This window comes from Drosophila innubila, assembly GCF_004354385.1.
Source record: "Drosophila innubila isolate TH190305 chromosome 3R unlocalized genomic scaffold, UK_Dinn_1.0 2_E_3R, whole genome shotgun sequence".
NCBI classification, from domain to species: domain Eukaryota; kingdom Metazoa; phylum Arthropoda; class Insecta; order Diptera; family Drosophilidae; genus Drosophila; species Drosophila innubila.
The window spans coordinates 25,030,441-25,058,196 of record NW_022995380.1 but is presented as its reverse complement, the minus strand read 5'-3'; the positions used below and the strand labels follow the sequence as shown (position 1 = coordinate 25,058,196).

The window sequence follows — 27,756 nt, the reverse complement described above, 5'->3', positions numbered from 1 at the left end:
TTCACCTATCATACAATTTGGCTTAAGTTAAATGTTGTTTTTTTTTTGTATGGTCCAGACCATGACGTTAACGTTGACTTGTGTTTGTGCTGGCTTGCAATTATCTGGTATTTCAATGTCAAAGTGAAAGTTGACTCTGACTCTCAACAATCGTTGACTCTCGTTTCAGCAACGATTTTTGCCGTTTGCTGGTCACATTTTCAAGCACTATTGTCAGCGCACTTCAACTTCAATTCATTAACCAACATTGGGTGCCATGGAGCCGTAGAACTCGTTAATCAAGCGAGAAAGTTACCGCTGCTCTAACCACTGGGGGGTGTTTAGAGGGTGCAGGGAGCAAGGGTATTTTGGTATTTCTATACTGGCGTCATCATCTCTTTTCGACATATTATTGTGTTATATTGTGGTGCTCTTTTTTTTTTGCATTCGATTGCTTGCGGGCGGCCCACTCGAGTTTGCCAACTTTTGCCATTTCTATTCGCGAGGGCTGATTGGTGTGTTTAAGAAAACAATTTAATATAAAGACATTAAAATCTTAAGATTTTCATAAAATATATAGTTTTCCTTATTATTTTGAGGCGATCTTATTTACAGATTCTGCGAGAAAATTTATTAAATAATAATAATAAATTTTTAAAAACAAAAAAAAAAATACATTTTTTTAATACTGTTTTTTTTAAGAGGATGAATACACTTTTTAAGCTTTCAATCCCATTCTATAACATTACTGCCGCATATCTCAACTGAAACTGAATTTTACTCATTTTATGATATCTAAAAATATTTATAATTAAAAAATTTCCTTTTTTTTTACGAAATTTTTGCTGTTATTTGATGAAAACAAACTGATTTAAATAGATATAAATGCCTTCAACTACGTGTGTGTCCATAATATAATATTATAGGATTATATATTCATTTTTGTTTTGAAACTTCTTGAGTTACCCATGCACTTTGAAATACACTTTGATTTTTAATTATGCACCATTGGCAATAACTTTGCTCATATGTTAAATGTCCATACGAGGATATTTCTTCTTTATGAGCTGTTTCCCACACCCGTTACTAAACCGAGGACTTACTTTTGGCGAAAGGCTTTGGCGGCTTCAATGGTCGCATAGGCGGCCATCTCCCGTTGCTCGGACTCCGTGTTGGGGGCATTGAAGCGGGAGAGGAGAGCGGCTGGATGATTGTCCTGCAGCGTTTGACCTTAGAGAGAAGAAAAAAGCGTTTGCAAATATGGTTGGCAGCAGTAAAACATCAAATTGCCCACCATTCAGCAGCATTTGTGGTTGGATTCTGCCATAGAGCTCGGCCATGGCATTGAGTCCTTGTTGCACACTCTGCTGCAACGCCACATCCATCAGTGTAGGTCGACGGGAGCGGGGGCTCCTCTCATTCTGACCCTGGCTATCTGACAGTTCCCTGGGCACAGTTAATGGCCGTGGCAATTCCTGAGTGGGCGGCTTGCTATGTGCCACAAGCCCCTCTTCATGCCCCACCACAACGCTTGACGTCATCAGCATCAGCATCTGCATCAAGAACCACAACTGCGACATTCCAAGTTTATCTCTCATGTCAATGCGGCTACTAAAACTAAAAGAGCATGTCAAACCTTATTAGTCATCCGTAAAAACTACACATAGTTCCGGTTACGTTATTAAGCCACTGTTAATGATACATATTAAAACATTGCACTTATTGAAAAATTGCATTAAATTGTATTAGAACTTTGTACAAATGCAATAAAAGTATTTCGACTTCATAAAGTATAGTAAATAAAGTATTATAGTAGAGCATTATATTTATGAAAAGTCAAGAAGATTCTTAATTATTTATTTGACTGCAACTAAAGAATGTCAACAACTGAGATTTTTAAAAAATAATTTGAAACGGAATTATATTTAATAAAATTTTATATAAAATTATATATATTGAATATATTAATTTAAAAAACCTCGAGCCGAATTTGTTTTAAATTATTCTAAAACCCTTTTGCTTAAACGTACATTGCATACAATTTGCTAATATATGTTTTTTTTTAAACATATATATTTAAGGATAACCGGGCTTCAGCTCACTAGACTGTAGCGTCCTAAATTGTTTGGTTTTAATTAGACATTACGTTTTGGCTTATGACAAATGACTTAAGTTGTAAATTACAATTATGTAAATTGATTTATGATATTTCTCTGTCTTATCAATCATACAAAACTGGTGTGAAAAAGTTAAAATAAATGTATAATTCGATTGCATATTTGATATTATATATTATAGCTGCAAGTCATGGCAAATTATTGGACTCCATTTGAATTTATCTGTGGGCAAAAGTGATGAAAAGAGCAAAAAGTATAAACAAACTAACTGAAATCAATAAATGCGCAAATTAACTATAATTATGGATGAAGTTGCGAATTCGCGTCGTCAATGTAATGCCAATTGTTGTTGTTGTTATTGTAGTATTGATTGACCACAATTATTACATCAACACTAAAAAATGTGCCACAATCTGGAAGTGCAAACTGTTTTTCTTAACGCTTAATTTATGGTTATTTATTTAACAATTACAATCTGCTGCCCACAGTGAAGTATAATAACAAAAGGGGTCTTAAATGGTTATGTGATATTTTTTTACTCTGCCATTTGCTTAGGTATTGCTTATTTGATTTATTTATTTTTATTGTGTGCTCTCTCTGAATGCAGTACCTTTGAATTTACAGTAAGTAACTCTGCACATTTTCCAAGCTTTGGCCGAGTGATTTTTATGTTTTTTCTTCAGCTGTGGGCATATTTTGTTTAAGCATTTTCCTCTTTGGTTTTCCTTGTTGATTGATGTAATACCCGTCAGTAGTCGTACATATTAAATGCTTCACTGGACGCATAACAAGCATCAAGAGTTACTGTTCTCCATATAATATACAAAGCATATTAACTGCAATTCATACAATTTGTGTGCAAGTGTTGAGTCTGTAATGTTAATGGTTGCTGCTGCTTCTGTTCAGTTGCCCAGCTGTGTGCAGTGCACAGAGACGTCGATTCAAGGGGGATTTCCCCCCAGGCAAAATCTGACTTGGGCGAAATTCAACTCTTATATTTCACATATCTTAAGATTCCATTAAGATATGTATTTTAAACGTATTTTAATATCCATTTTATATGTACTTTGGGCAACTTAAGAAATAAAATTTGTTTTATATATTTATTTTGCATGTATATAGAAAGTAAATATAGCGGCTGTTCACCCTATTTTATTAAAATATTTATGTTTTAAAGCTTCTTTCAATTAAAAAAAAAAAACAAATTGTTACCACTAAGCACATGAACAATTTGTTTGAAAGATAATTACCTTTCATTTGAAATAACTATTAAAATAATATATTTAATTGTTGTGCACATTTTTGATATTTGCAGCAACTTACGTGTAAATGTAGCTTGTGCTATAAATCACATTATCAGTACTCGGAAAATCATCAAAACATAAGCCCATAAATGACTACATTATAGTTAATCATAATTCGATTCGTTTGATATGTTTAAAATGATGAATGGTATATATCATTAACTGCTTAATAAATAAATAAGTCAAGCTTCAAGTTAATTTGCAAACCCCACGCATTGTTTTAAAACACCGCCCATGACACTGCACTTAAGTCGTTCATAATAATTTTAATTTTCTATTTGTTTTTTGTTTTTCGAAAACCAATTATGCAATTTGGCTTGCTGTCTGACCAAAGCAATTGATCATACTTGCATAAGGCCCTTTATTCGGCTCCTCTAAGCAGCCCACCCATCGCCTGCACCACCTCGATGGTGCAGTACCTCAGTGCGGCCTTCGGTTGTAGCCAGGAAGTCGTTGTCATAGAGAAATTATCCAGGCCAGCGTCAAAACGATTTGTTCGAAGGCGTTCAAAAATTGTAAATGCTTGTTTTTATGGACACGCTCACTTAACTGCAGGTAACTGTGGCAAGCTGGCCATTAGTGGTAATCAATTTGCATTATATTTGTGCAAAACGGAAATTGATTTACCTAAAGTGCTGATTGCAGTCAAAATGATTAACACCAGTCGCAATTAGCCGGAGATTTTCTTAAACACTTTTGTTGCTTCGATGTCATGTAATCGGAGGCAATGAATGCTCTTCGATTGATTTGGTTAGGATTTGTTGCAGTTCCTGTTCCAGTTCCTGTTCCAGTTCCTGTTCCAGTTCCTGTTCCTGTTCCTCTTCCTGGCACTGTTTCACTTTCACGAATACCGTGCGCCGCACAAAATAGAAACTTTTTCGCGTTTGTATCTTTGATCGCCGTAAACCGAACTAAATCGATTCTCACCTTACAGCTGGCATTAGAAGCCAAAAGACACACTGAAGTCAACCAGAAACAGAGCCATGAGACATGCCACAGCTTCCACAACTCGCGGCGTCGCTCACCGAAAATATATATATATAACAAAAAAAAAAATACAAATAAAATGATCAACGTCAAGAGTTCCAGGCGAACGACCAGTTCTCGCTGTCCAATCGGGCTAAGACTGCTGCTGCTGTTGGCATCTGGTGGTAACAGTTGTTTTTTCCACTCTTCCATATGTTTATTATTTATTTTCAGTTTGGCGCTTATCGCCACTGCCGCCACCGCCTCCTCACCTTCAGAAAGCTGCGACTTTTTTATTCAGTTTTCAAATTGAGAGATAAAATAGCCGGAGGCTGCAAAAAAAAATACGTCTTACATGCATGGTGGCCAACTTCATCGCTCGTCATTCATCCGCCGGCAACTCGCCACCAGCATCAAAAGATGCCCAGCTGGATATTTTGCTCCCAGCCCCCGCCCAGCCCCCTTTCTAGACCCGCCTCCGCCCCTGCCCCCAGTCACGGCATCGATAACCCGCTCGAGCTCACGCTTATCGTCCGCCTCATCGAACTGCTTTCAATTAGAAGAGAAAGTTCTTGCCACAAGAAAAAGTGAAAAAAATCTCAACACACACACAAACAGCACACAAAGAAACATTTCACCAGGGGGCAAAGATGCTTTTACTCTTAGCCAACGCTTGAACAAAGCTAAAGAAGGGAGCGGAGAACAGCGAAAAGATCTTAAAAATTGCACCTCATAAATTAAGCAGTTGATGTATCATCACGATGCTGATAAAGTTAATCGCTTACAGCTGACTTTGTCCGTAATTGACTGTAACTTAGCGAGCGAGATTCCAAGATTAACGAAGGGGAAGTCCAAGTAACTAAGGAAAGGGGTAAACAGACTTAAAAATACATCAGACAAAAGACAATGACAGTAAAACAGCGAGTTTTTGTCATAAGATCAAGGCTGGAAGGAAAATGTTGAATGTTAACATTTTTATCCTAATTTTCTTGTTTGTTTTAAAAATCTAACATAAGATGTTGATTTACACCACAGAACTTAAATGTGTTCAAAGGTCAGCAAACAAAGAATTCGATTAAGTTATTCTCGATAAGTGCCCACATTTTATACATACATAAAAAATATATTTCTCTTTGTTGATTTATTTACAAAAGCCTGAGACTGGGGTAATTATACTTTTTTCTAAGCTACACATTCAGACTGGACTATTTAATACTTTTGTATGTTAATATTAAGAAATTATAGCAATGACCTTTGGACTGAGTTTCCATGACATACTCGTATTAGTTCAATCGATAAGATTGACGTTTGGATTTTAAGATAAGCGTAAAATGATTAGCAATACGACAATAAGATACGAGTGTATTTACAACAAGTCAGAGAAGCCAATTGCTAATTATCAATTGGACATTATATAGTTTCAATTGAATTGTAATAACGGACAAGGCTGTTTCATCAACAAGTTTCCATCGTCAATAGAAATGCCTCGATCAAGCGATCTAAACATGCGCCTTATAAGCCTTACGTAAATTAAGTATACGTAAGCAAATAAATTTGCCTGACATGAGCCACGCACTTGGGTAATTGAATTCAATTGATCTGAGTGTGCACTTAATAAGCCAGGAGGGAGGGAGAGCAAACAGAACAATGAGAGCAAACAACAAACGCTGACTTTGATCCACCATAAGCTTTGTCCCAAGAGCGCAGAGAGAATGCGAGAGGAATAGGTCTTCGTAGGCGTCAAACTGAAATGAAATGAAACGTTGACGTCGACTGCGGCGACAGCTGCGTCTACGTTTGCTTCTGTCTCTGCTTCTGCTGCTGCTGCTGCCTCTGCTTCTAATGACGCTTGTCAAGTGCTGGTCAACGGCAGAGGCAGACGAAGAGAGGCAGACTTCAAAACTGAGACTGGGTCACTGTTACGAGCGTAAGAATCGGAGAGCGCTGTGTTCACTAACACACACTAACATGCTCTCACTAGAATCGAGTCATAATTAGAAGAGAGGCAGAAGAAGAAACAGAAACTGAGCGAGAGCGCGCGACGTCAGCTTTGGATAAAGAACCGTTTGCTTTTGTATTTGAGACTGTATTTGAGACTTCGCTTTCATTTGGCATCTTTTACTTCTCAATTGCTGTATTGTAATTCATAATTTATGCTTTTTCTATTTTATTTTTATTTTGCTGGGTTGTTTTTTACTTTCACACTCAACAAAGTTTTAAGCATTCAACAATGACAATGGGAATGTCAACAACAACAACAACAGGGTCTTTTTTTTGACGTGGACAACGCCCACGATTTATTTGCCCCTAACTTGTTGCGGATAATCTTTTTACTTCGATTTGAATTTTCTACCTTTACCTTTTTTTGTGTGTATTTTTGAATAAAATTAAATTGAATATCTCAAATTTGTTGATTAAAAAGTTGGGATTTTATTTGCATTTCTTGAGTGTTATGCTAAGTTTAACGTTATAAATAGACAGTACATACATATCGTAAAATTATTAGGTATAATAAATATAATGTACATATGTATACATATATGCAGACATTTTCCCAGGTCCTGTTAATGTTTAGCTATTTCCGAAAAGTTCACGGTCAGTTTAGTAACATTATTTCGATTATTTTTCAGTTAGCCAATTAAGATACGTTTCCATTTTACTAAAAATCACTTGAGCAAGCTAACATCAGCTCTTTTCTGGTATTTGTATTTGTTTTAGTTTTCTTTTTTTTTTTTTGTTTTTATTGATTTGTTTTCCTAGTCAATTGCATTCCAAGTTGTTCATAAAAAGGAACGATATCAGCTGTAGCCAGAGTTTAGTACTCGTATAATTATCAAATTATCAGTATTATATATATAATATTTTTGTGTGTGTGTGAGTGTGTGTGTGAATGTGAAAGACTTCGACTGCGACTTGTGCTTGGAAATCTCCAGATGCGGCCCACAAAAAGTGACAAGGCACAATCGAAAATTTGTTGTAAAATATGAGTAAATATATATATATATATGTGTGTGTGTGTTTGTGTGAGAGTCGCACTTATATGTAAAACAAACTTAAAGCTATGCATATCTGCGTATGTGTGTGTATGAGTATATAACTAAAGTATTGCACTATAAAATATTATGTGTAGTTATAAATATCATAAACAATTTACAAGTATAAATTTATCCTCATTTGAATGAGACTTCCATTAAAAAAGCCTTTTGCAAATTTTATTCTTGACCAATATCAGAAAATTGAGCAAAGCTTACTCATAAATGAGGGAAATCCATGGAGAAACTATTTGAAACTAGCAACAAAATATAATGGAAAATTGAAAAGATCAATGTTTTAAATCAGGCAAAAAACGTATTATTTAGTTGTTGTCTACTGAGGGTAACTCCAATGGAGAGAGAGAGAGAGAGAGAGAGAAAGATAGATGCAGATATAGATACAGATATAGAAACACCGCAAACAATCGAGAGTGTTTGTGTGCAAAAGAGTTGTTTGTGATGTGTTTTGGAATTCGGTTAGGATTTTAATGGTATTGGAAAAACCATTTAACAGCACGGAATGTGATTTCTGGTTTCTTGTAATTAAATTCAACTCTTTCTGCACACTTGCCTAACAATTGCGTTGCCCCTTCCTAAACACATTGAAGCCTCTAACATGAGTCCCCGGGCTGGGCCCGAGTCCGCGACAGGCAGACAGACATGTAAACATATTCCAAAAATTTGTATTCCGCCTGATCTGGAATTTTCGCACAGCACTCGGATTACACAGCTCGAAAACTCGACAACTCGACAACTCTGCTGCCTGCCGGACTGCCTGGTGGACATCACTGACTGCCACGCCCAGTCTGCAGTCCATAGTCCGATGTCCGCCGTCCGCCCACTATTAGTTGCGTCGCTCACCGGCGCGCGTCGCCGCATGCCGTGACTGTTGTTGCTCCTTGTCGCGTAGTTCCTTGATGGCGCCCACTGTACCAAACATCACCTTGGCCGTCAGCTGTGTGTGATGTGCGCTGCTGTTTTTGCTGCTTGAATTCGCGTTGGCGTCCCGATCCAGGCCCGCATTCGCATTGGCATATGCACTCGTATAGGACACGTAGTTGTTGTTGAGATCGCGACCGCAGCTGCACTGATGCGACATGTTGCACGTGTTTTAGTTATAGAATCGACGATCGATCGATCAATGCTCGACAATGAGAATGTCGTGCGATCTGTATCTGAATTTCCAATTGATCTCTATTCAATAAATAGTCTTTGCCCAGTTGATCCGCTTGTTGAATTGTGAAGATGTTGAATGTTGTACGTTGTATGTTGTATGTTGTGTGTGGTTTGTGGTGTGTGGTGTGTGGGCTGCTCGTTGAACGCGCGTGTGCACGAAATAAAACGAAACTCAAAGTAAAGTCGTTTCTGCTCCTCGTAATTGTCGTGGTCGTCGCCGTCGTCCGATAGTCGCTCACACTTTCACAGACTCACTAGAACTAATTTCGAAAAACTGTGGTGTTGTTTTTGTGGCGTTACCAGCCAGCCAGTCACAGTCAGAGCCACAGTCAGCGTCGACAGCGACGTCAACGACGATGAGCACTGAGTATCAAAGAGAGCGGACGAGAGCGCGTGCAGAGCACGAACGTCAGCTGAGCGCGTGTGAGCCACATGGGAGCCAAACTGAGCGCTAAAATACAAATACAACAAAAATAAATAAAACTGGCTGCTGCTGCGATCATTGCTGGCGTTTCTTATTGTCGTTGCTGCTGCTGCCGATGCCGCTGGTAAACGTTGCAGTGAAATGATAAATTTCTCTACACTTTGCAGTTGATCCACACTGGTCTGCGTTCACTCAAAAACTAACTTAAATACTTCATTGCAATTTCAAAATTAAAATAAAACATTTTTTTATTTAAATACTATAAATTTATTATTAAAGCACTCATTTGTATTTTTTTTTTTTATATGCTGACTCTTAGTCTGTTGCCGATTGAAAACATTTATTACTTTTTTCTAACTAAACTAATTTTCAAGTGGAAAATCATTTTGCTTTTGGCTTAACCTCTACATTCAATCTGCATTCAAATTTAATCAATTTTATAAAAATAAAACTTAATTTCTCTAGATCCTGGTATCCATTTAAATTCAAAGGGTCCCCTCTTAGGAATTTTAAATTTGATAATATTAAATCTCAAGTTTTCAAATAATTTGACTTGTGAAGTTGCTAGGTCAGAGGCTTTAGCAACTTTAAACTGTCACAGCTTTGCCAAAACTCAACCGATTTTCAAGCGGAATATCATTTTGATCATGGTTTGGCCTCTAAATTCATTCTGAATTCAAATTTAATTCATTTAGAAAATTTAATTATTTTCGACGAAGACTCGATTTGATGGTAAGGGTCCCCCCTTTGAAATTTTGAAAATTCAAAAATTTAAATCTCAAGTTTATACTTTTAATCAACTCCTAATAGCGTAATTCTGAGGGCTTTCATTTTCTTGTAAAAAATCATGTCAAAATTGAGTAATTTTTTGACTTGTAAAGTGGCTAGATCAGTGGCTTGAGAAACTTCGAACTGTCATAACTTTGCCAAAACTTCACCGATTTTCATGCGGAATGTCATTTTGATCATGGTTTGGCCTCTTTATTCATTCTGTATTTAAATTTAATAAATTTTATTGCAGAAAAGTTTTCTCTCTGGATCCTGGCTTCGATTTTCATACAAAGACTCCCTTTGGAATTTTGAGCATTGAAATTTTGAAAATTCCAAGTTAATTATATTTTATATTTGAATATTATTAATTAATATATTTTCAATTTCGCTGCAGAAATATATTACTGAGTCAGTGTGCTGAGATGGAGATCGCGGATTAGGGTGCTGCTGCTGCCGCTGCCGCTGCTGCTGCGCAGATGACGATGACGTCGCGTCGGCGAGAGCAGAGACTTGGCGAGCTTCAACTTTGGCTGTAAGCTGCGCGCGAGAGCTTTCTTGATTGCAGTGTAGTTTCTAATGGACGTTTCCCGCAATCGCTTGCCCCCGCTACCCACAAGCTCAGCATGTAATTTGTGCTGCCTGCGTCGGCGCTGCGCTTGTGTAATCTTTTCGTCGTCGTCGTCGTCTTCGTCGTCGTCGTCGACGTCGACTTTGTTGTTTTTTGTGTGGCGGCAGCAAATTGCGTTGTATTTTTGTGATTTTATTTATTCGTTTTTGTTTATAACAATTTGCGAATTCCAAACGCACACTCACAACAGCAACAACAACAGCAACAACAGCAACAAGAGAAACAGAAACAGCAACAACGAAAGCACAACAGCCAACTATAAATGCACACGCGTGAGTCTCGAGTCGCGACTCACCGCCAGGTGAAAATCACTAAATACTGCAGCCGACTCACCTGTTGCCTCTCAGATACAAAGCAGTTATTGTTGTTGTTTTTACTGGCATTCATCAGGTTTCATTCACCTTTTGGCAGCAAGCAGATACAGCCATAAAATTGTATAAATATATTTTTTGGAAAGACAAAAACTTTTGTCTATGTGGCGAAGTAAGTTTCATTTACATAATTGGGATACAAAAAGGGCAAAACAAGTGCATGACTGAAATCACAATCACGTTTACAGCCTCGTCTGGTTTACAGGTGGATCTTGTTGTTGTTGTTCCTGTTTTTGTTTGAACAGCTGCATCAGTGACTGTGATTCAGATTGTGATTGCGCATACGCAACGTTGTGCGGCCAGAGCCCTAAAACGGAAATGGCTGCATCTAGACAATATTAGCATACCAATGTTGAACCTGACCTCATTTGATTCTGAGTCGTAGCGAACTAACGATTCTCTATGATCACAAGTCGCATTACGAATGCATGACATAAACGTGGCTAACGAAGGAGAAAGAGATGGAGACAGCGCATTCGCTTTCGATCAAGTAGCCATATCACTTTCGTCCATTTGCAAGTTGCAGAGTGGCACTACCAGTTTTCTCCAAGAACTTCAAGTTGACCCATATACTTGAGCACACACACACACACACTCTCTCACACACAAACACACAGTTGAAAATAAAGTGGCAGCGTCTTTGCCTTCAGTGGGTGGCAAGAATGTCGAGAGAGAGAGCAAAGTAGTGATGGAAATAGAGAGCGAGAGAGCGACAGAGCAGAGCATTCAAGAGAGCACATTAGAGCGACAGAGAGGCAGAGCGAGTGATAGAGAGAGACAGAGAGAGGGAAAGAGCAAGCGAGTGTAAGTGTTGGCGCTTTGTAGAGTTCGAAAAGAAAGCGAAAAAGAAATTTCAATGCAGCGAAGCGTAGAATGGATAACGCATTGATACATACATACATACAAACACGTATGTACACGTACATAAGTACACACATACATATACGCTGACGACGAAGCCGACGTCGACGCTGACGTTGACGCTGACGCTGACTGCTCACCTACTTCTGGCCCCGGCAGCGACTCTGCCAGCGCGTTCCAAAAAAAGTGTGTCACTGAGAAGAAACCGGCAGCAATGCCGCATGGAAGAGAGCAGCATTCTTTGCTGACTTTCTGTCTCACACTCAAGTTTACGACTACACATACACAGACAGACAGACAGACAGACAGACAGACAGACAGACAGACAGAAGAGTTACACACACCAACTAAAAGTACAATATTTGTATGTACTTTGCACTTACTTATTGTAAATATCGCCAGCCTTTAAAGTTCTAATTATAATTCTATACGCTTTTTGAGTATAAATATATCAAATGATTGCATATATACATACATATATGCATGCATGTGTGTGTGTGTGTGATCTTGTGCTGACTTTTAGTTGTTGTTCTTGCAGACAGATATCTAACGCCACATAAGTTCATCTGGATCTCAAGTGCATTTTGCATTGCACTACGTTTATTTTTCTCATGCGCCGAATCAATTAAAATCCAGCTAAAAACTTGTTGTGGGAAAAATCGCCGAAAGCCAGCATCAAAATCGTGATTACAATTTTTTCGTTGTTATTGTTGTTGTTGTTCTTTTTGTTGTTGTTGCTGTTGTTGTCATCTAACAACTACAAATAATGTTTTCTTTGACGTTTATTTTTCTGCTTATGCATTTTTTTGGTGGGAAGTTTGTTTCTGCAGATGTGTGTTTGGTTCGCTGTGTGCGTCTGTGTGTGTATGTGTGTGTGTGTGTGTGTGTTGGAGTAGGTGTGGGCTAAACTGGTTGGACGCTTACTGCCTGCCTGACTGTGGCTGGTATGGTGCAGGTTTGTTGCCCCCGTAGCCGTAGCAAATGATGATTTATTGCTGAACTTGTCTTCTGGAACACTAAATTGAAATTACTTGAGCGCCGGCCTGCAGTTGTTGTTTTGGCCAAGATATCTACACTTGATATCCTCGATACGCTGTGACAATGACAGGCTCAAAAGTCACACAAACTCACAAAAAGTAAGCCATATGCCACAGGCGCACAATCATTGGCCAACTGGGAAATTTATGAACCTGTTCCGGTGTGCAACACCGCGACCTTTGAGATTAGTAGCTAGCACGCCTTGAACACTTGGTCAGGCTATGCTCTGGATATGGCTGTGGATATGGATATGAATGTGGATATGAAGACCATGCTCGTCATTACTAAACGCTATCAGCGTCAAGATTTATGATCGATTTACTGTGGTGAATAAGTCGACCAGAATAGCACCTGGCCAGCTTTTGGCAACAACGTGGTATCTCAATGGCCTGACATCACTTGACGTCATATGCATTGCACTTGTTGTTGTTGCTGTTCATGTTGTTGTCTATATTGGTTCTCATTCCAACTCATATAAATGTCGCACGCCCCGCAAATCTCAATGCAATTTCAATGCTCATCATGATTTGGCCCCATAATTTCACGCTGTGCGTTCTCCCATTAAATGGCATTACGTATACGCCCGAGCGGCAATTAGCACAGTACAGCACACAACATCAAGTTCCTCCGGGAACATCACATCACGCCACTCTTGTCCCATTCCCAGCAGGTCCCCTTCCCAAACTTACAGCAATATTTTCACAATATTTTGCAATTAGCTAACGATTTTTGTATTAAGTAGTTAAACTATTTACTGTTAAACACTCTGTGGGTGGCAAATTTCTGATGGCCGATTGCTGATGGCTTCTTAGTTGGCAATTGGCTTTCACTGAATTGCCATCCGGAATTACTGGGATACTTTGTAACTTACGGCATGGCAGAGAAAACAATTTAGTGTTTTTCACTTTAGTCGTTGGTTGCCTTGGTGTTAATATTAGTTCTTTTGCAAAGACTATTAGAAGAACACTTAATACTACAGCTCAGATAGGCAAATTAAAATAAATATATGTCTTCTGTTCACATATCTCTAGAGATATTTATGACAATTTCTTTTGGAAACAAGAGATGTAATGTAGGATTCGAGCCCAGCAATTTTACAAACTGAAGTTCTAATAATTGATTTATTTATGTACGAAAAAATTCCTAAGAATAAAAATTATGTTAGGAATTAAAATTTAAAATTAATATTAAGAAAAAATTATGAACTGAAATGAAGAAAAAAAATTAAAATGTGACAGGTTGGCAGCTCTATGTATTTCATATACCAAAAAAAAATATAGCCATATATAATAGCTTGAAATAAAGTAAGTATAAATGTGATTATTTCAATGATTGTAATGAAATTTGTTTCCTAGTTTAAATTTATTTAAATAAAACGTAATAAAAAATTAACTTTATGGTAAATTTGAATTAGTTTTATCTTTTGAAGTAGCTTTACATAAATTCTTATTCACATAAATTCTAATTCTAAATTCAAGCAAATAATTTGCGAAACATTCAAATGCAAAAACGGCAGCTTTGTTTCGCTTTCAGGCAAATTGTCCTCAATGGAGTTTCTAGAAGTTAACATGACATTTGTAAAACGTTGAAATACAGTGCAAAGCCAAAGGCAGCGGCAAAGGCAAAGGCAGTCGAGTTCTGTAAAAATAAAATAGATAAAGGCCGCATAAAATTCCATGGCGTTCCATGACTTTTGAAATGTTACAGCTACAGTTAAAGGATGCGCATAACGGGATGGGTGGCATATGCAGACAAACAAATAGCATGCATGTCATTTAAGCTGTCAGCTGGTTGCCTGCCACAAAGCAAAGCAATAGAAAAACGGAATACAAACGGAACAAGAACACGAACACGAACAAGAAAATATCGAAATGGAAATGGAAAAGCTTAGGAAAAGTCGCTGGCAGGCTAACGGCAAGTTCTCAGCATTTGACTAATGCGCAGCTCGGCTAGTTGACAATTTTTCAATGAAATTGAGAAATAGTTGGTCACATACTTACAAGCATGCATAATGTTCCACCCACGCACAGTCGACTCATTCGGTTCTTGTGTAGTGTAGTGTAGTAGAGGCGGTTTATAAGGCACACTAATGAGACACATTATTGGGGGCATTCAGCAGGTGATTTCAATCCGTCATCGTCCTTTTGCTTATGATGGATCAGTAATCAGAACTTGCTAAATAACATGATATTAAATCTTTCAACAAATCTACTTACATCTTGAAGATAAAAAGTTAATCGTTCATAAAAGGCAATTAGTATTGGTTAAGAAATATACATTTTATGCAACAACAGTATCAAAATTTTGTGATTTTGGTTGTTTAACATTTCCTGCCAAACTCTGGTATCCTGGTTGTGGATCAAGATTACCTGCTGAAGGCAACTTTTTTAATGTTCAGTCTCCGATTTCCGGCATCACCAAAGTGTTAACCACGTTAATGAGGGGTTGACTTCAAGGCCAAGCTACCGGCCAAATCGCAGCATGGTCATGGCCACTTGTTACATCCTGTATTCTTCTGAACGATGACAACCACGTTACGGTCGTGTAACAAGGACGCAGCATGGTGAAATAGATAAGCACAAATTCACCACTGCACACTACACACACCTCACCATACCACACCACACCATACACTGTCGTCATTCGTCGTTGACTGTTGCTTTTCCCGTGGGCGTTAACACTGTACTGATAACAAACGCGCGAAAAGCCCTCGGCTGGCTCATATAAGAACGAACGTTTTAGCCACTGAGGATTCAAAAGTTAACCGACATTTGATCTGTCAACGTGCTGCTGCAAGTTGCCTTCCGAAAGGACAATTTACTCATTGTTGAAATTTAGGCAGAGTGTCTGTGCATAAAATAAATCTAAACTTTGTCGGTGATTTGTGTTTTTCAATTGTTAATATTCGTTAACCACGCGGAAAAGATTACTGTATTTAAATGTAAGTAAATTAGTTATTTATAAAAAGAATATTTAGTGTTCTATCAATCCACATTTTTATGTTTAACAAATTATTAATATTTTATCAACTTATCAAATTCCAAAAACTTGTTCTGTTTCCGGGATTTCTTGTTACCTGAACTTCAGTTACATTTGTAAATTAGATAACCCATTTCAGCAAATAGCACATTCTTATGCATAATCAGATTGTAAGCAGTCAATATTCAAAGAGATATTAACATATATCCAATGTGACACGTTCGAACTCGTATGCAAATGTGTAATCCAAAATATTATTAAAATTATTTACATTATTTTGATTTGATTGAGGTAATTATGCATTGCAATTATTTTAAAATTGGGGCAATTTTAAATCTCAAATTTGTATAATTAAGTCGTGAATTGCATAATAAATTCGTCTTCCCAGTTGTGTATTTCTATGCAAATTATTTAATTTTCTATTTTCTATTACAAGAACGCAATATCTAAAATGTTATAATCTTATCACATTAGTGATTTACAAAATATATACAGTGCTTAAAAGCTAAAGTTTTTTTTCAAATTACATCTTGACCAGTTTTATCAATTAAACTTATTCACAATTTACATTTCACACAAGTTTTATGTTCTTACTAACTTTAGTGTAATATTTGATCAAATCACAAGTTTCAGGAACATAATAAACATTTTTTAATAAACGAAAATTAAATTTGAATAAATTAGACAGTGCTATGAGTATCAAATATCTGAGAAACAAATGTTTTTGAACAAGAAAACTTTATAAAAATTTTGGAAAATATATTATGCAATATAAGAATAAATAGTAATGAAGCAAACTTAAAGTTGGATTGCATTTAGTTGATGAGAACTAGGTTCTGTGTTCATCAAATACAAAACAGAAATCTGATTGAGCTAGCCCCCAAAAGTATGCAATTTTATTTCAATCTAAATTTTTGACGCTTAAAGATCTAAGGAAAACAGCCAAATCCAATACAATTTCAATTGCAAGGAATAGGAAAATAAATTTGATTACTGGAATCGCTCGCAGCGTCAAATGCCTTGAATGAGAGAGAAAGAGGGAAAAGATCCTAGGGACAACGGGGCGTATGGATGACATGTTATGTAAAAGCGTTCGCAAGACACAAACAAAACAGGCCTTAAGACAAAAGACAAGCCCCAATCAAGTTGCAATTAAATCAATAACAGAAAAAATCCCAAGAGCATAATACAAAAAAAAATTAAATAAACAAATCGGAAGAGTATGGTTGATTGATGACAAGAAGATGAAGAAAATGATAAAGATAGTGTGCTGCCGCGGGCAACACTTGTTGTAAACATATTGTTTATTTAGAAAATAGATAAATAAATAATTTATTTTATTGCGCTAAATGAAAAGATAGCAGAATGTTGCCCCAAGTGAACTGCGGCCTTTTCATTCGAGGTTCAATGTCTAACCGCAATAACTTGACGTAAAGAAGTTAGCCACTTCGTTACCTGAGCGTAACTTAATTAAGCAGCTTACCCACTGAGAGTGTTGTTACCTTTTCTGGCTTTTAATTTAAAAAAAAAAAGAAGAAAATATGCACAAATTGCGTGCGTTTCAATTGTGCACAGTTAATTTTTGCCTCATTTGTAAAGCTTTACCTGCGGCTAAAACGTTTTAACTTCAGCTGTGTAGACATATGTGTGTGTGAGTGTGTGTGTGCGCTCAGCATACATAGACACCTACATACACATATGTACATATTGTAAGACGGGAGCTGAAATCGCCTGTTGGTCCTTGCTGCTCATATTCTATTTTGTTCACCATCCACCTTTTTAGCGCCTTGACATCTTGGCCAATTTGCCAGGCATTGCAATTTTTGTAGCCACGGCAGCAAAGTTTTCCAACTTAATTAGAAAACAGCAAAGACCCTTTTGAATTTCCGCTGCATTTTCGCTTGCGGACAATCTAATCGCCGCGACGGATATGAGAAAGCCAGAACAGAATAGAACAGAACAGAGCATAACAGCACTGAAAAGACCAGGCCAATGGGCCATGGCCAGGCCACAAAAGTTATGACCATAAATTCATAAACAGATAATGCCGCCGGAGGCATCATCGCTGCTAAAGTCTCATTTGGACAGGGGGGAAAGGTTTATTGTTTTCAATATTGTGGCGACAAACAAGGTTTTATTGTTAGATGATGCGTTCAAAGAAGTTTCGCTTTGCAGATTTACGATTGTGCTGCAAATGTCAACATTCGCATATACACTTACATTCACATATAGATCTATGTACATGATGCCGCTTGATAAAGACCCAACGAATGTGACGATTTTCCGCCTATTATCAACATCGCTTTCATTGTGCGGCGTGGAAAATGCGCAGCTGTTGCTGCCACGATTGTAAATCATGGCAAGAAGGGTCGCATCTGGCCTTGATGGCCTTGCGGTGGCTGGTGTGTGTAACCTGTTGCATGATTTGTTGATGTTCATGTCGTTGTTGCACATGCAACCAGCAATTTATGACATCCAACGTTGCGTATGTGTAATTTATGAAATGTGAAAACGCCTGTTACAATTAACAATATGCGCATCTCTAATGTTTGCACATCATTATGTCACACAGCGCGAACTGGGCATCAATTGGCGCTAAGAATTAAGCCTCGTTAAGCTCTTGAACTAATGGAAAATTGTCTTGTCTTGGCTTGTCTTAAGCGGCGACTTCATTTGCCTGTGCAAACAACAAGTGGTTTGTCAAAGAAAACTACAAGTACAATATCACTTGAGTCGGCCAACAGTTGCCCCATGGGCTGATACGTGCTCAGAGTGTCAAGCACTTGCAACTGATGCGGCCAGGAAGTGCAAATGCATTCAGATATGGCAAACACAACAATAAAATGGCGGCATGTTCACTTCCATTATGTACTTTCAATTAAAGACCATCCCCCGAAGCGTCACATTGACGGCAATGGCAAAAGCTGATGGCCTGAGATACTGAGATGACTGACACTTGGACTCGGCAAAGTGTTTGCAGCTCCTTGTCGAGTATAACCCACTAAAGGCAGCTGTCAGCCACTAAAATGTGCTTCAATTTTAAAGCCGGAGAATGTGTCCAACTTAATTGTCGCATCATTCGCGGATTAAGTTCTATACAGAGCACAAAGTCAGCAAACCTCCGGACACTGCCACCGCAAAGGTGACAACCAAAATCAACGCCCAGGGAGAAAACTTAATTCTTTATGGGTTCACGCAAAGGGTAGCTACTACTACTACTACTACAACCAACTACCAAGATTGCAAGGCCAGCAGAAAACTCGTCTACTGCATTTGAAGTTTGAAATTTTAAGCTTCTCCTCACGTTATTGTAACTGAAAAGCTAAAAGACAATTTTAAGCATTCCATTGCGTGTGTTGCTTTTTCCTATTTTCTATTGTCGTTTTTGTTATTGTTTTTCTTTTCTTTTTTGCTTGTCGCCAACCTGTCAAAGCTCGGAAATTTGTTGCCATTTGACATATGTACTACGAGTACGTATGTGTGTGTATATATTTCATGCGTGTGAGTGCGGAATTCCTGAACATTTCCTTATTCAGCTAGGAACCAGAGTAGGGTATATTATTCCACCAAGTAGCTAATGTTTTAAAAAGGTACATAAAAGTTAAAAATCCATTTCCACACAAAATAAGTAGTCGTTAATTAAATATTAAAATTATTTATAGATATACAATCCATAATTATAATTGCATTTTTCTCGGCAACATACATAATTAGTGGTTATTTTTGTCACAATTTCAATAGAATTTTATTCCAGTACAAGTGTAAAACCAAAAAGATTACACGAATATTAAAGTGGAATTATGCAATATTTCGATAAAAAGTAAGCCATTTCATAGAAGTTTTAATGTTTTTTTAAAGCAATGCGTAAAGCTGTTTGTATTTCAAAAAAGGATATCTGCTAGTCAAATGTTGTTTATTTTTTTGATTTAAAATTTAAATACATATTCTTTACCCAAAATAAATATGAACCTTCAGTTGACAGCCAGTCGTTACGGACAAAAAAATGGAATTGATGTTTTTTCAACTTACAGATAAGTCGAGGAGCACAAGGCACGTGCCCGTGACCGAGACACGTCTAAGACAATGAATATGCTGAATGCCCAACTGCTGCTCCTGGCGCTCTTCTGTCTGGGATACGTTAGCTGCTCGCCAGCAATCGGTGGACAGGAGCCACGCAGCCAAGTCGGAAGAGATGTCGATGGCGATAGCGATATGCTAATGAGTCCTGTCGAAGATGTGCAGGATAATGGGGGCGATATCGATAAACGAATGGAACGCTATACCTTTGGATTAGGTCGACGCGCCTATATGTACACGAATGGAGGTCCTGGTATGAAGCGTCTGCCGGTGTACAACTTTGGACTCGGCAAGCGATCGCGTCCTTATTCCTTTGGTCTGGGAAAGCGCAATGATTATGATTACGATCAAGAAAATGAGATTGATTACAGGGCGCTACCTCCGGGCTACATGGCATCTGCAGGTGAGTAACTAATTTAGAAAAATGCAATGGACAATTTATGATTCGTGTGTCTCATTTGCAGGAAGGGGAGGCCGACAAAATAAACGGACGACGCGTCCACAACCTTTCAACTTTGGTCTGGGTAGGCGTTAAGCTCGCCTGTCCTCCAGTAGCACACAGATGACATACAGATCCCAATTCCAGCCGTGTGCCATTTGTGAGAGGCCAAAGTAAACTTTGACTATTAACTAAAGCTGTTTACTTGGCTCAGACTTGTACAAAAGTCAAACATAAATTACATTTCAAACGACTAATCTAAAATTCGAAAACTTTTTCGAAACGAAAGGATAGCACATTTTAATTTAAGTTATTCAATTGAGGCGTTGAACTGCAGCAAAATTTTAGTTTTAAAAGCAAAAAGAAATGGCAACCAAAAAAAGAGATAAAATTCTACAAAAATACAAAAAAAAAAGTATTAAAAAAAACTGGCGTGTGCAATTAAATATTAACAGAAATTATGAACGTACATAAATATTCAATTATACATATAAATATATTCGATCTAATCAAATTTTAATAAATATATTAAATATATATATATATGTATGTACACTTTAATGGGGTATCAATATATTTATAAATGATTATGTGTTGTTTTTGGGGCACTCTCTCTCCCACATCAAGCAGACACACGCAGCAGTTAGAGTAATTCGTTGTAATCAAAAAACGCGTAAAAAATTAGTAGTAACAATTATATATTTGAACGCGTCTATATGTTTAAACAAAGTGATTATTTAAATTTAAATATGTGTAATTGTTTTGTGAATATATTTCAATAAACATTAAACTGAGCACTGCAAAACTGTGCAAGCAAAAACAAAAGCTTTTCAAATTAAGAAAAACGTATCGTTTATTTTCATTTCATTTAAAAAACATTAAGAATCAATCAGCACATACAAAACATAAAGCAAACACGTTCAGAACATTTAACTATAGATTTAAAATGAGCTCTCTGATCCATAACTTAACCAAGTAGTACTATTCAACTATATAAGATCAATCTTCAGCTTGCAAAGAATCGTATCAAATGCAAACACTGATGATATGAATGTATAAGGACTGCTCCGAATGATGCCAAAGTCTGGTTCTAGACTCGGCAAGGAACGTGGCAAAAAGGATGGAGTTTGTTGGCCATAACGACTGACTGTAGGGACAATGGGTTTGCGTGCATTCTGCTTCATCTTTTCCTTGCGGGCAACGAGTTTCTTTGTTTCACGAACCATGTAAATGGCCTCTGTATTGGTCATATAGTTGTGAATGATCTGGAAAGCGAAATGTTATAAGATTAGTCGAAAGAACGCTAAGTGAATACCAAAGCTGACTTACCCTTCGCTTCTTTGGACAGTGGGCAAAAACCCAAATAAGCGTGCATAATGTGTTGAAGATTTCACTGTCCTTATCACACCAACGTAGAAGCATCTGGGCAATGGTTACCAGTCCGCCCTCTTGGAAAGTATTCACTGTAGTGCTGTTATAACGTGCCAGATTGAGAATAATGCGACTGCACCGCTCGATAAGCTGCTTGTCAACCTCCGAGCGAATTGCCTGCGCCATGATGCCATAACAAAAGGTCGACATGAACTCGGAGCACCACATTAGCAGGTGGGGTACCGTCCGCGAAAGACGATCTAAAAACAGATCATAATTAATGAAAAAAAATGGTATAAGATCTATTATTTTTATATGTAAGAATAAATAGTTAGCTAAAGATAGAAAGTTGAAAAACTACAGAGTATCGAGAGAGGATAATAGCAGAGAAATCCATATAAATTAAATGCCAAATTTCCTTGCTTACCTAGCTGACTGAGGACGGTTAACGCATCGGAGGCAATAAAGCGACCACGCAAAATACGCACGGAGTCCTGCACCTTGGAGCGTACTGAATTCATGACCGTTGCGTCTTGACGAAGCTGTATAAGACGCCGCCGTATGGCGAGTAGTCCGGCGTGTCGTTGTCGCCGGCGTGTGCGATAGCCACGCCAGTAGCGTTGTATCACTTTGGCTGCCCGTTTTTGGCGCAGAAGTTCCATCATCTCGGGAGTCATTAGAGCCTGGAAACGCTTGCGAGCAAGATAGCCACGCACATGGCTTTGGAAATGCACAGTGCATCGACTCAAAAGCTGGAAACGTTTCTGCTGTACCAGCATTAAACGTTTACCACGAAACTTTTGCTGCAGATGAATTGTAATCTTGCGAAGCAGCTGAAACTGGCAGCGCTTTTGAAGCATACTCTGTGTGGCACGGAATTTGTGTTGCACCCAAATGGTGACCGATTTCAGACGTTGAAACTGCGCCATCGCAGTGAGCATAGCTTGACGAGCTCGATAACGACGCTGGAGAACGACGGCAGCCTCTCGTTCACGCAGAAACTGACGACGCTGCTGCCTCATGAGCAGCATGGCGCGCAGGCAACGCTGCAGGCAGCGAACTTTGACGATCGTTGCCAGGAATATCTGACGCTGTCGTCGTGCTTGCAACGTGGCACGCCATTTACGCTGCAAGGTTATGGAACATGAGCGAATTCGCTGATAGCCTTGACGAACTAATCGCAGCTCCTGCAGACCACGCCACCACAACTGGATGCGAGTGGCAGCCTGACGTTGCCGCTGATAACTTCTGCGTGCTGATCTCATGGCCAGCTGAGCCCGATATCGTTGTTGCAGTTGCACGATAAGTCCACGTTGGTAATGATATGCCGCCAGCTGCACTCGCATGGACAACTGAGCTCGATAGCGACGCTGCATTTGGATTGCCACCAGTCTCAGCTGCTGGAAACTGTCCCTCTGTTTTCGCATCGCCAGTCGAGCACGGTAGCGAATCTGCAGGATTAGGGCTGCCTGACGTAGTTGCAGATAATTCTGTCGCTGTCTTCTGCCAAGCAAATAGTTTCGCCAGTGCATTTGTAGGCAAGAAACGGCGGCTTTAGTACCACGATACTTGGCATTCACATAACGCATGGATTTGAAGGCACGGAAGCCACGTTGGATAATGACAGCGGCATGTCGAAGACGCTGGAATTGACTACGCTGCATCCGCATCAATTGCCGTGCTCGCCACTGTCTTTGCAACACGAGAGCCGCATCCTTCAGCTGAATGAAATCCTTGCGCTGCTGTCGCATCTGTATTCGGGCGAGATGTTTGTGCTCCAGCAATCTAGTGACATTTTTCAACTGCTGATAATAACGATACTGACGGCGCATCTCTCGAGTTGCTCTCCATCGTCGTTGCAGGTTGATAATACATTGACGATCCCTTAGATATCTACGCTGTACTTGCAGCATCTGCAGACGTGATCGATAATGTTGCTGCAACACAATTGTTGCACTTTTCAGCTGTATATAATCGTGACGTTGCTGCCGCATCTGCAGACGGGCTCGATATTTGGTCTGGATGAGCACTGCACTCCTCTTCATTAAACTATAGTTTTGGAGCTGCCTACGCATTTCAAGAGCTGCCCTCCAATGACGCTGCAGGATTATGACACTGCGACGCTGAAGGGTAAAGCTCTGACGTGTCCTAAGCATCTCAAGGCGTGCGCGATAGCGTCTCTGTAAGATCAACGTTGACTGGCGAAGAATTAGGAACTCCTGGCGGGTTTGCTGCGTCATCCACTTATTCCTCACGCTCTGCTGCACAAAAACGATTAGCTGTCGTTGTCGCAGATAGTTTCTACGTTGTTTCATGGCACAGCGACGGGCACGCCAATGCATCTGAATGCAGGAGGCAGCAGCTTGGTGCATTTGATCACGTTGAAGACGAGCTGTGGCTACGTAAGCCAACAGCTTCTTGGAGAATATGCGTCGTCGCCAAATTCTCTGCAGGAATATTGTCGATTCACGCAGACGCAGAAACTGTTGGCGAAGCAATCGACCCAGGCGCTGGGCACGCCACCAGACTTGAATGTGGACAATCTTTTGATACATTTCATAGAGATGCTTCTGGGCCAGATAGCGACGTGTGTATTTCTGCAGCACGATGGTGGCTTGCAGGCGTTCCACTCTATACAATGCGACATACTTGCGCGCCTGGTGACCACGGAAAACGGACTGGATACGTATCGCTGCCCGATCCCGAATGCGACGACGAATGACAACATGAAGCCAGCGACGACGCCACCACGTCTGCAATACTAGTGCAGCCGCATTGAATTTGGGTGAACGGAACTTGTAGCACAGCTGCCAGAGCAGGGAGAGTGTCTTCTCTCGATAGCCATCGACAATGTCCGCAGCGGAGATGTCGCCGCTGAGCTGAAAGTCGGCATTTTGCAAGGCTCCCAAGGCAAGCTTCACATTGAATATGCGCTGCAGGCGGGAAATGGCTGGAACACGCAATTGCTGGGTGAGATCGTCGCGCAGCAGGATGACCTCCATGACACGAGTGAGGCGAACGCCATCCCGCAGATCCACGGCCAGATTGCTGAAGGCATAATCGAACTCATCAAGGAAAGTCTGCTTGTGCTGGAGCACGTATCCCATGCGACGCAGTTCTCGCGTAATGTCGCCAAGATTGGCTATCAGCTCGGAGGAGAAGCGCAGCAGAATATCCTTGGTTTCCTTGTGGGGCGACTTCTTGACGAACAGACACGGATTGTGCTTGATGATGCGTCGCTGCTTGGCCTGATCGAGAAACAGCAATAGGAATAGAATCTTCTGAAGCGTATGCTTCTTAATTGTCTCCGCATACTCCTCGGTTAAAGTAAAAGCCTTGCTGAACTTTTGCTCCTCAAACTTGTTGCGAAACAGGCGGTTCAGAATGAAAGTGCTGAGGCCAACAATGTCGCGATTTGAATTGAGATGCAGCTTCTCGCCAAACACCACCTCCAAGCCCAGACGCAGCCAGAGTGGATTGAAGCAGAGCAACAACTCCAGAATGGTGCGTTGCATGACCACATCCAGATGTAAGTTGCGATCACTGCGAATGCGTAGCGCCTGCTTTTGGACATATACAGCAACCTTGGAGCAGGGAAGACGCATCTCCTCGCTGAAGAACAATTCAACAGCAGCGCGACGCAGTGTCTCCAGGCGAAATGTGGTCAAGTAATTCATGGACTGGACTTCTTTCGTCGGCGCCAGCGATAATTCCTTGTTGCGCACCTCGTTAAACAGCTTGCCCACATCTATTTTGCTATTGCTATCCGCATCGAGATCTGCGGGAATGCTAACCAATGCATTTAACCATTTCTTAAAGTCCGCCTGATGCCGCTCCACGGCCTGTTCATCGAGATACATTGTGGATGCCAGAAATGGATCCATAGTTGTGCTAGCAGCAAAGGGATCCGGATTAATGTACAATTGCATATACAGATCTGAATCATACAGTTTAATTGGTTGTTGTTCCCGTGTCCTGAGCGGTGTTGGTGGCTTCTTTAACAGCGACATCGTTTGCGCCAACTTAAACTTCTTGGGCTGGGCACGCGGCCACGCCTTGACGCCCCGCGCTGAGGCATTGGCCGGCGAGAAGCTACTGACCTCAAACCTTTGTCGTTTGGGCGGTGAGATGACCAGTGTTTCATTGCGATGCAAAGACTCGTTGCTGGGTGCATCCGAGAAACTGAGTTCATGTGAGCGACGTTTGTGCCCACTGATAGTGACTTCGGGTTCCATTGTTATTTCCTTGCCCTTGTTGGGGTTCGAGTTGATCTTTTGGAATTTCTTGCCCACCTCGTGTATGTTGCAGCGACTAGATTGAGCCAAGATCTCACAGTGATTGAACAACACATCATGCTGGGACACAATGCTCGTCTCGCTGGAGCAGGAGTTATCGAGACATGTCGTCGCTGCCGGCTGCAGTTGATGGTGCTGCTGCTGCTGTTGATAGTAACGATTCTGTTCAATGGAACGAAGTGGTAGCATTTCATTCAAATTTGGCATGGATCCCTGTATAGCAACCTTCGATTGTGGCGATAACAACGATAGATTCTTCATTGATTCCGAGTACTTGCGCAGCGGCGATCCCACAACATTAATATCCCGCTTGAGATCATAAACCTTGCTCTTGGCTGGTGACTGGGTTGCCAAATTGGGCGGACTGCCATCCTCCTCGCGTATGCATGCCAAGGCACGTGTGTGTGTGGCCGGCACAATTGTTGTGGTTCTGTTTAGAGCAATTATCGAGCAATCCAAGGTGTCTGTGGACATGTTCATTGCTTCCGAATGCTTCACATCAAATGTTTTGTTTGAGGGAGTCTGATCCTCGTCCAGCACAGAGTTAAGCCGCCTTGGACGCAACTCGTTGGTGTTATGTGTGTGAGTTGCATTCATGTTAAGCGTAGGAGTTGGCCAGGCAGCAAGGTTATCTGGCAAAACAGTTGCTGTCGTTGATCCACAAGCCACATCGCCCAGCGGCGTGAATTGCATTTTGTCAATCAAATTGAACACATTGCCCGGCGTCATAGGACTGACATTCTCCTTGCAGTTGCGAGGCTGTGGTGAAACAAAGGGCTTCACCTCAGGAGCATCCCGGGTGGAGGACGCAGCTCTGTAAACATTACGCTCGCTCAGTGGCGCTTGCACTGTGGATGCCCGGCGTGCAGCGGGTCCATTTCGCCAGGATGACTTGTTAGCTGTTGATGTGGCCACCGGTCCACTGGACATGCGTTTCTTTTGCTGTGCAGCTGCAAGGACATTCTTGTGGGTCTTGTTGCCGCTTGTCGGCGATTTGAGTTGCAGCGTCTTGCCGACTGTGGGAAATTTGCGAGTAGTCTTCAGGTAGCAAGAAAAGAACAAAACAGGGGATGAATATATGCACATATTTACATATTAACGTGTGTATATGTATGTAAGCTCACCCTTGCAGGCTGGTTGCTTTTGGATTTGAGAATAATCATAACTTCCTTGCGAAAGTTACGATTGTCCAGCAGCTGCAGTGTTTCCTTGCATGCCACATCCATCTGGGGATTCCACACTAACTCCATGCTCACCTCATCGCGAGCAGGAACAGTGTGTTCCATCCACTCCAGGCTCAGATTGTGCTCCTCTTTAATAGGTTTTGTTACTTTTACCTACAAGCGAATTGGGTCAAAGTCAATGCCAAGACATTGATAAAATAAATAAGTTGCCAGGCCGACAGCGACGTTGACTATCGGCGGCAACTATCTAGTGACCAACTAACCTCAATATCCTCGTCACTGGGATTGATAACACGCACAAAGCGCCTTGCAGTTTTGCTAACGGGCACATCCTCGAATTGCACAATTGCCTTGGCTGAGAATGGAGCCATTACCACCACGGCGGGTTCGCGCCCTTCGATGCGCTTCTTCTGCTTAAGTCGCGACGGCGTTACAGTAATCTACATCCATACATACAGAACATATGAGTAAACTATGATAATCCTTTGTGTTAATTTAAACGAACCTCAAAGGCGCTCATCTTAATGCTACAATTAGCGCGTTAAAAACAATCACAAGCAACAACTTGACAACAAGTAACACACTCGAAACACAAACGAACAAAATTAAAACTGCAATGCTACAATTAACACCATTAACAACATTTAGCGCGAGACGCGAATATTAAACTGTAAACTCGAAACAAAGCGCCGCTGACGCCGTTGCCATTTTGAAAACAGCTTGCTAGGGTTGCTTTTGTGTCTG

The 27,756-nt window shown here is 40.1% G+C and overlaps 3 protein-coding genes across 4 annotated transcripts; 1 reads left to right on the top strand and 2 right to left on the bottom strand.

Annotated features, from left to right (window-relative positions):
• Positions 1-6,776: 6,776 nt before the first annotated feature.
• Positions 6,777-8,848, bottom strand: LOC117791392. Its single transcript, XM_034631127.1, has one exon. It carries the CDS (start codon positions 8,495-8,497, stop codon positions 8,243-8,245), a length of 255 nt encoding a protein of 84 aa, XP_034487018.1. The 5' UTR covers positions 8,498-8,848; the 3' UTR covers positions 6,777-8,242.
• A 6,571-nt stretch (positions 8,849-15,419) lies between these two features.
• On the top strand, positions 15,420-20,577 carry LOC117790920 (allatostatin-A). The gene is made up of 3 exons (XM_034630535.1): positions 15,420-15,608; positions 19,678-20,126; positions 20,188-20,577. The coding sequence occupies exons 2-3, from the start codon at positions 19,730-19,732 to the stop codon at positions 20,256-20,258; spliced, it is 468 nt and encodes a 155-aa protein (XP_034486426.1). The 5' UTR covers positions 15,420-15,608; positions 19,678-19,729; the 3' UTR covers positions 20,259-20,577.
• Positions 20,578-20,995: 418 nt separating this feature from the next.
• On the bottom strand, positions 20,996-27,722 carry LOC117790919 (protein abnormal spindle). 2 transcript variants are annotated; one of them, XM_034630534.1, is made up of 6 exons: positions 27,645-27,722; positions 27,276-27,452; positions 26,953-27,165; positions 21,961-26,866; positions 21,492-21,793; positions 20,996-21,427 (listed from the first exon to the last, which is right to left on the bottom strand). In XM_034630534.1, the coding sequence occupies exons 1-6, from the start codon at positions 27,654-27,656 to the stop codon at positions 21,152-21,154; spliced, it is 5,886 nt and encodes a 1,961-aa protein (XP_034486425.1). In that variant the 5' UTR covers positions 27,657-27,722; the 3' UTR covers positions 20,996-21,151. The 2 variants fall into 2 exon arrangements, with proteins under 2 accessions (XP_034486425.1, XP_034486424.1); XM_034630533.1 differs by having other exon boundaries at positions 27,518-27,713.
• Positions 27,723-27,756: the final 34 nt, after the last annotated feature.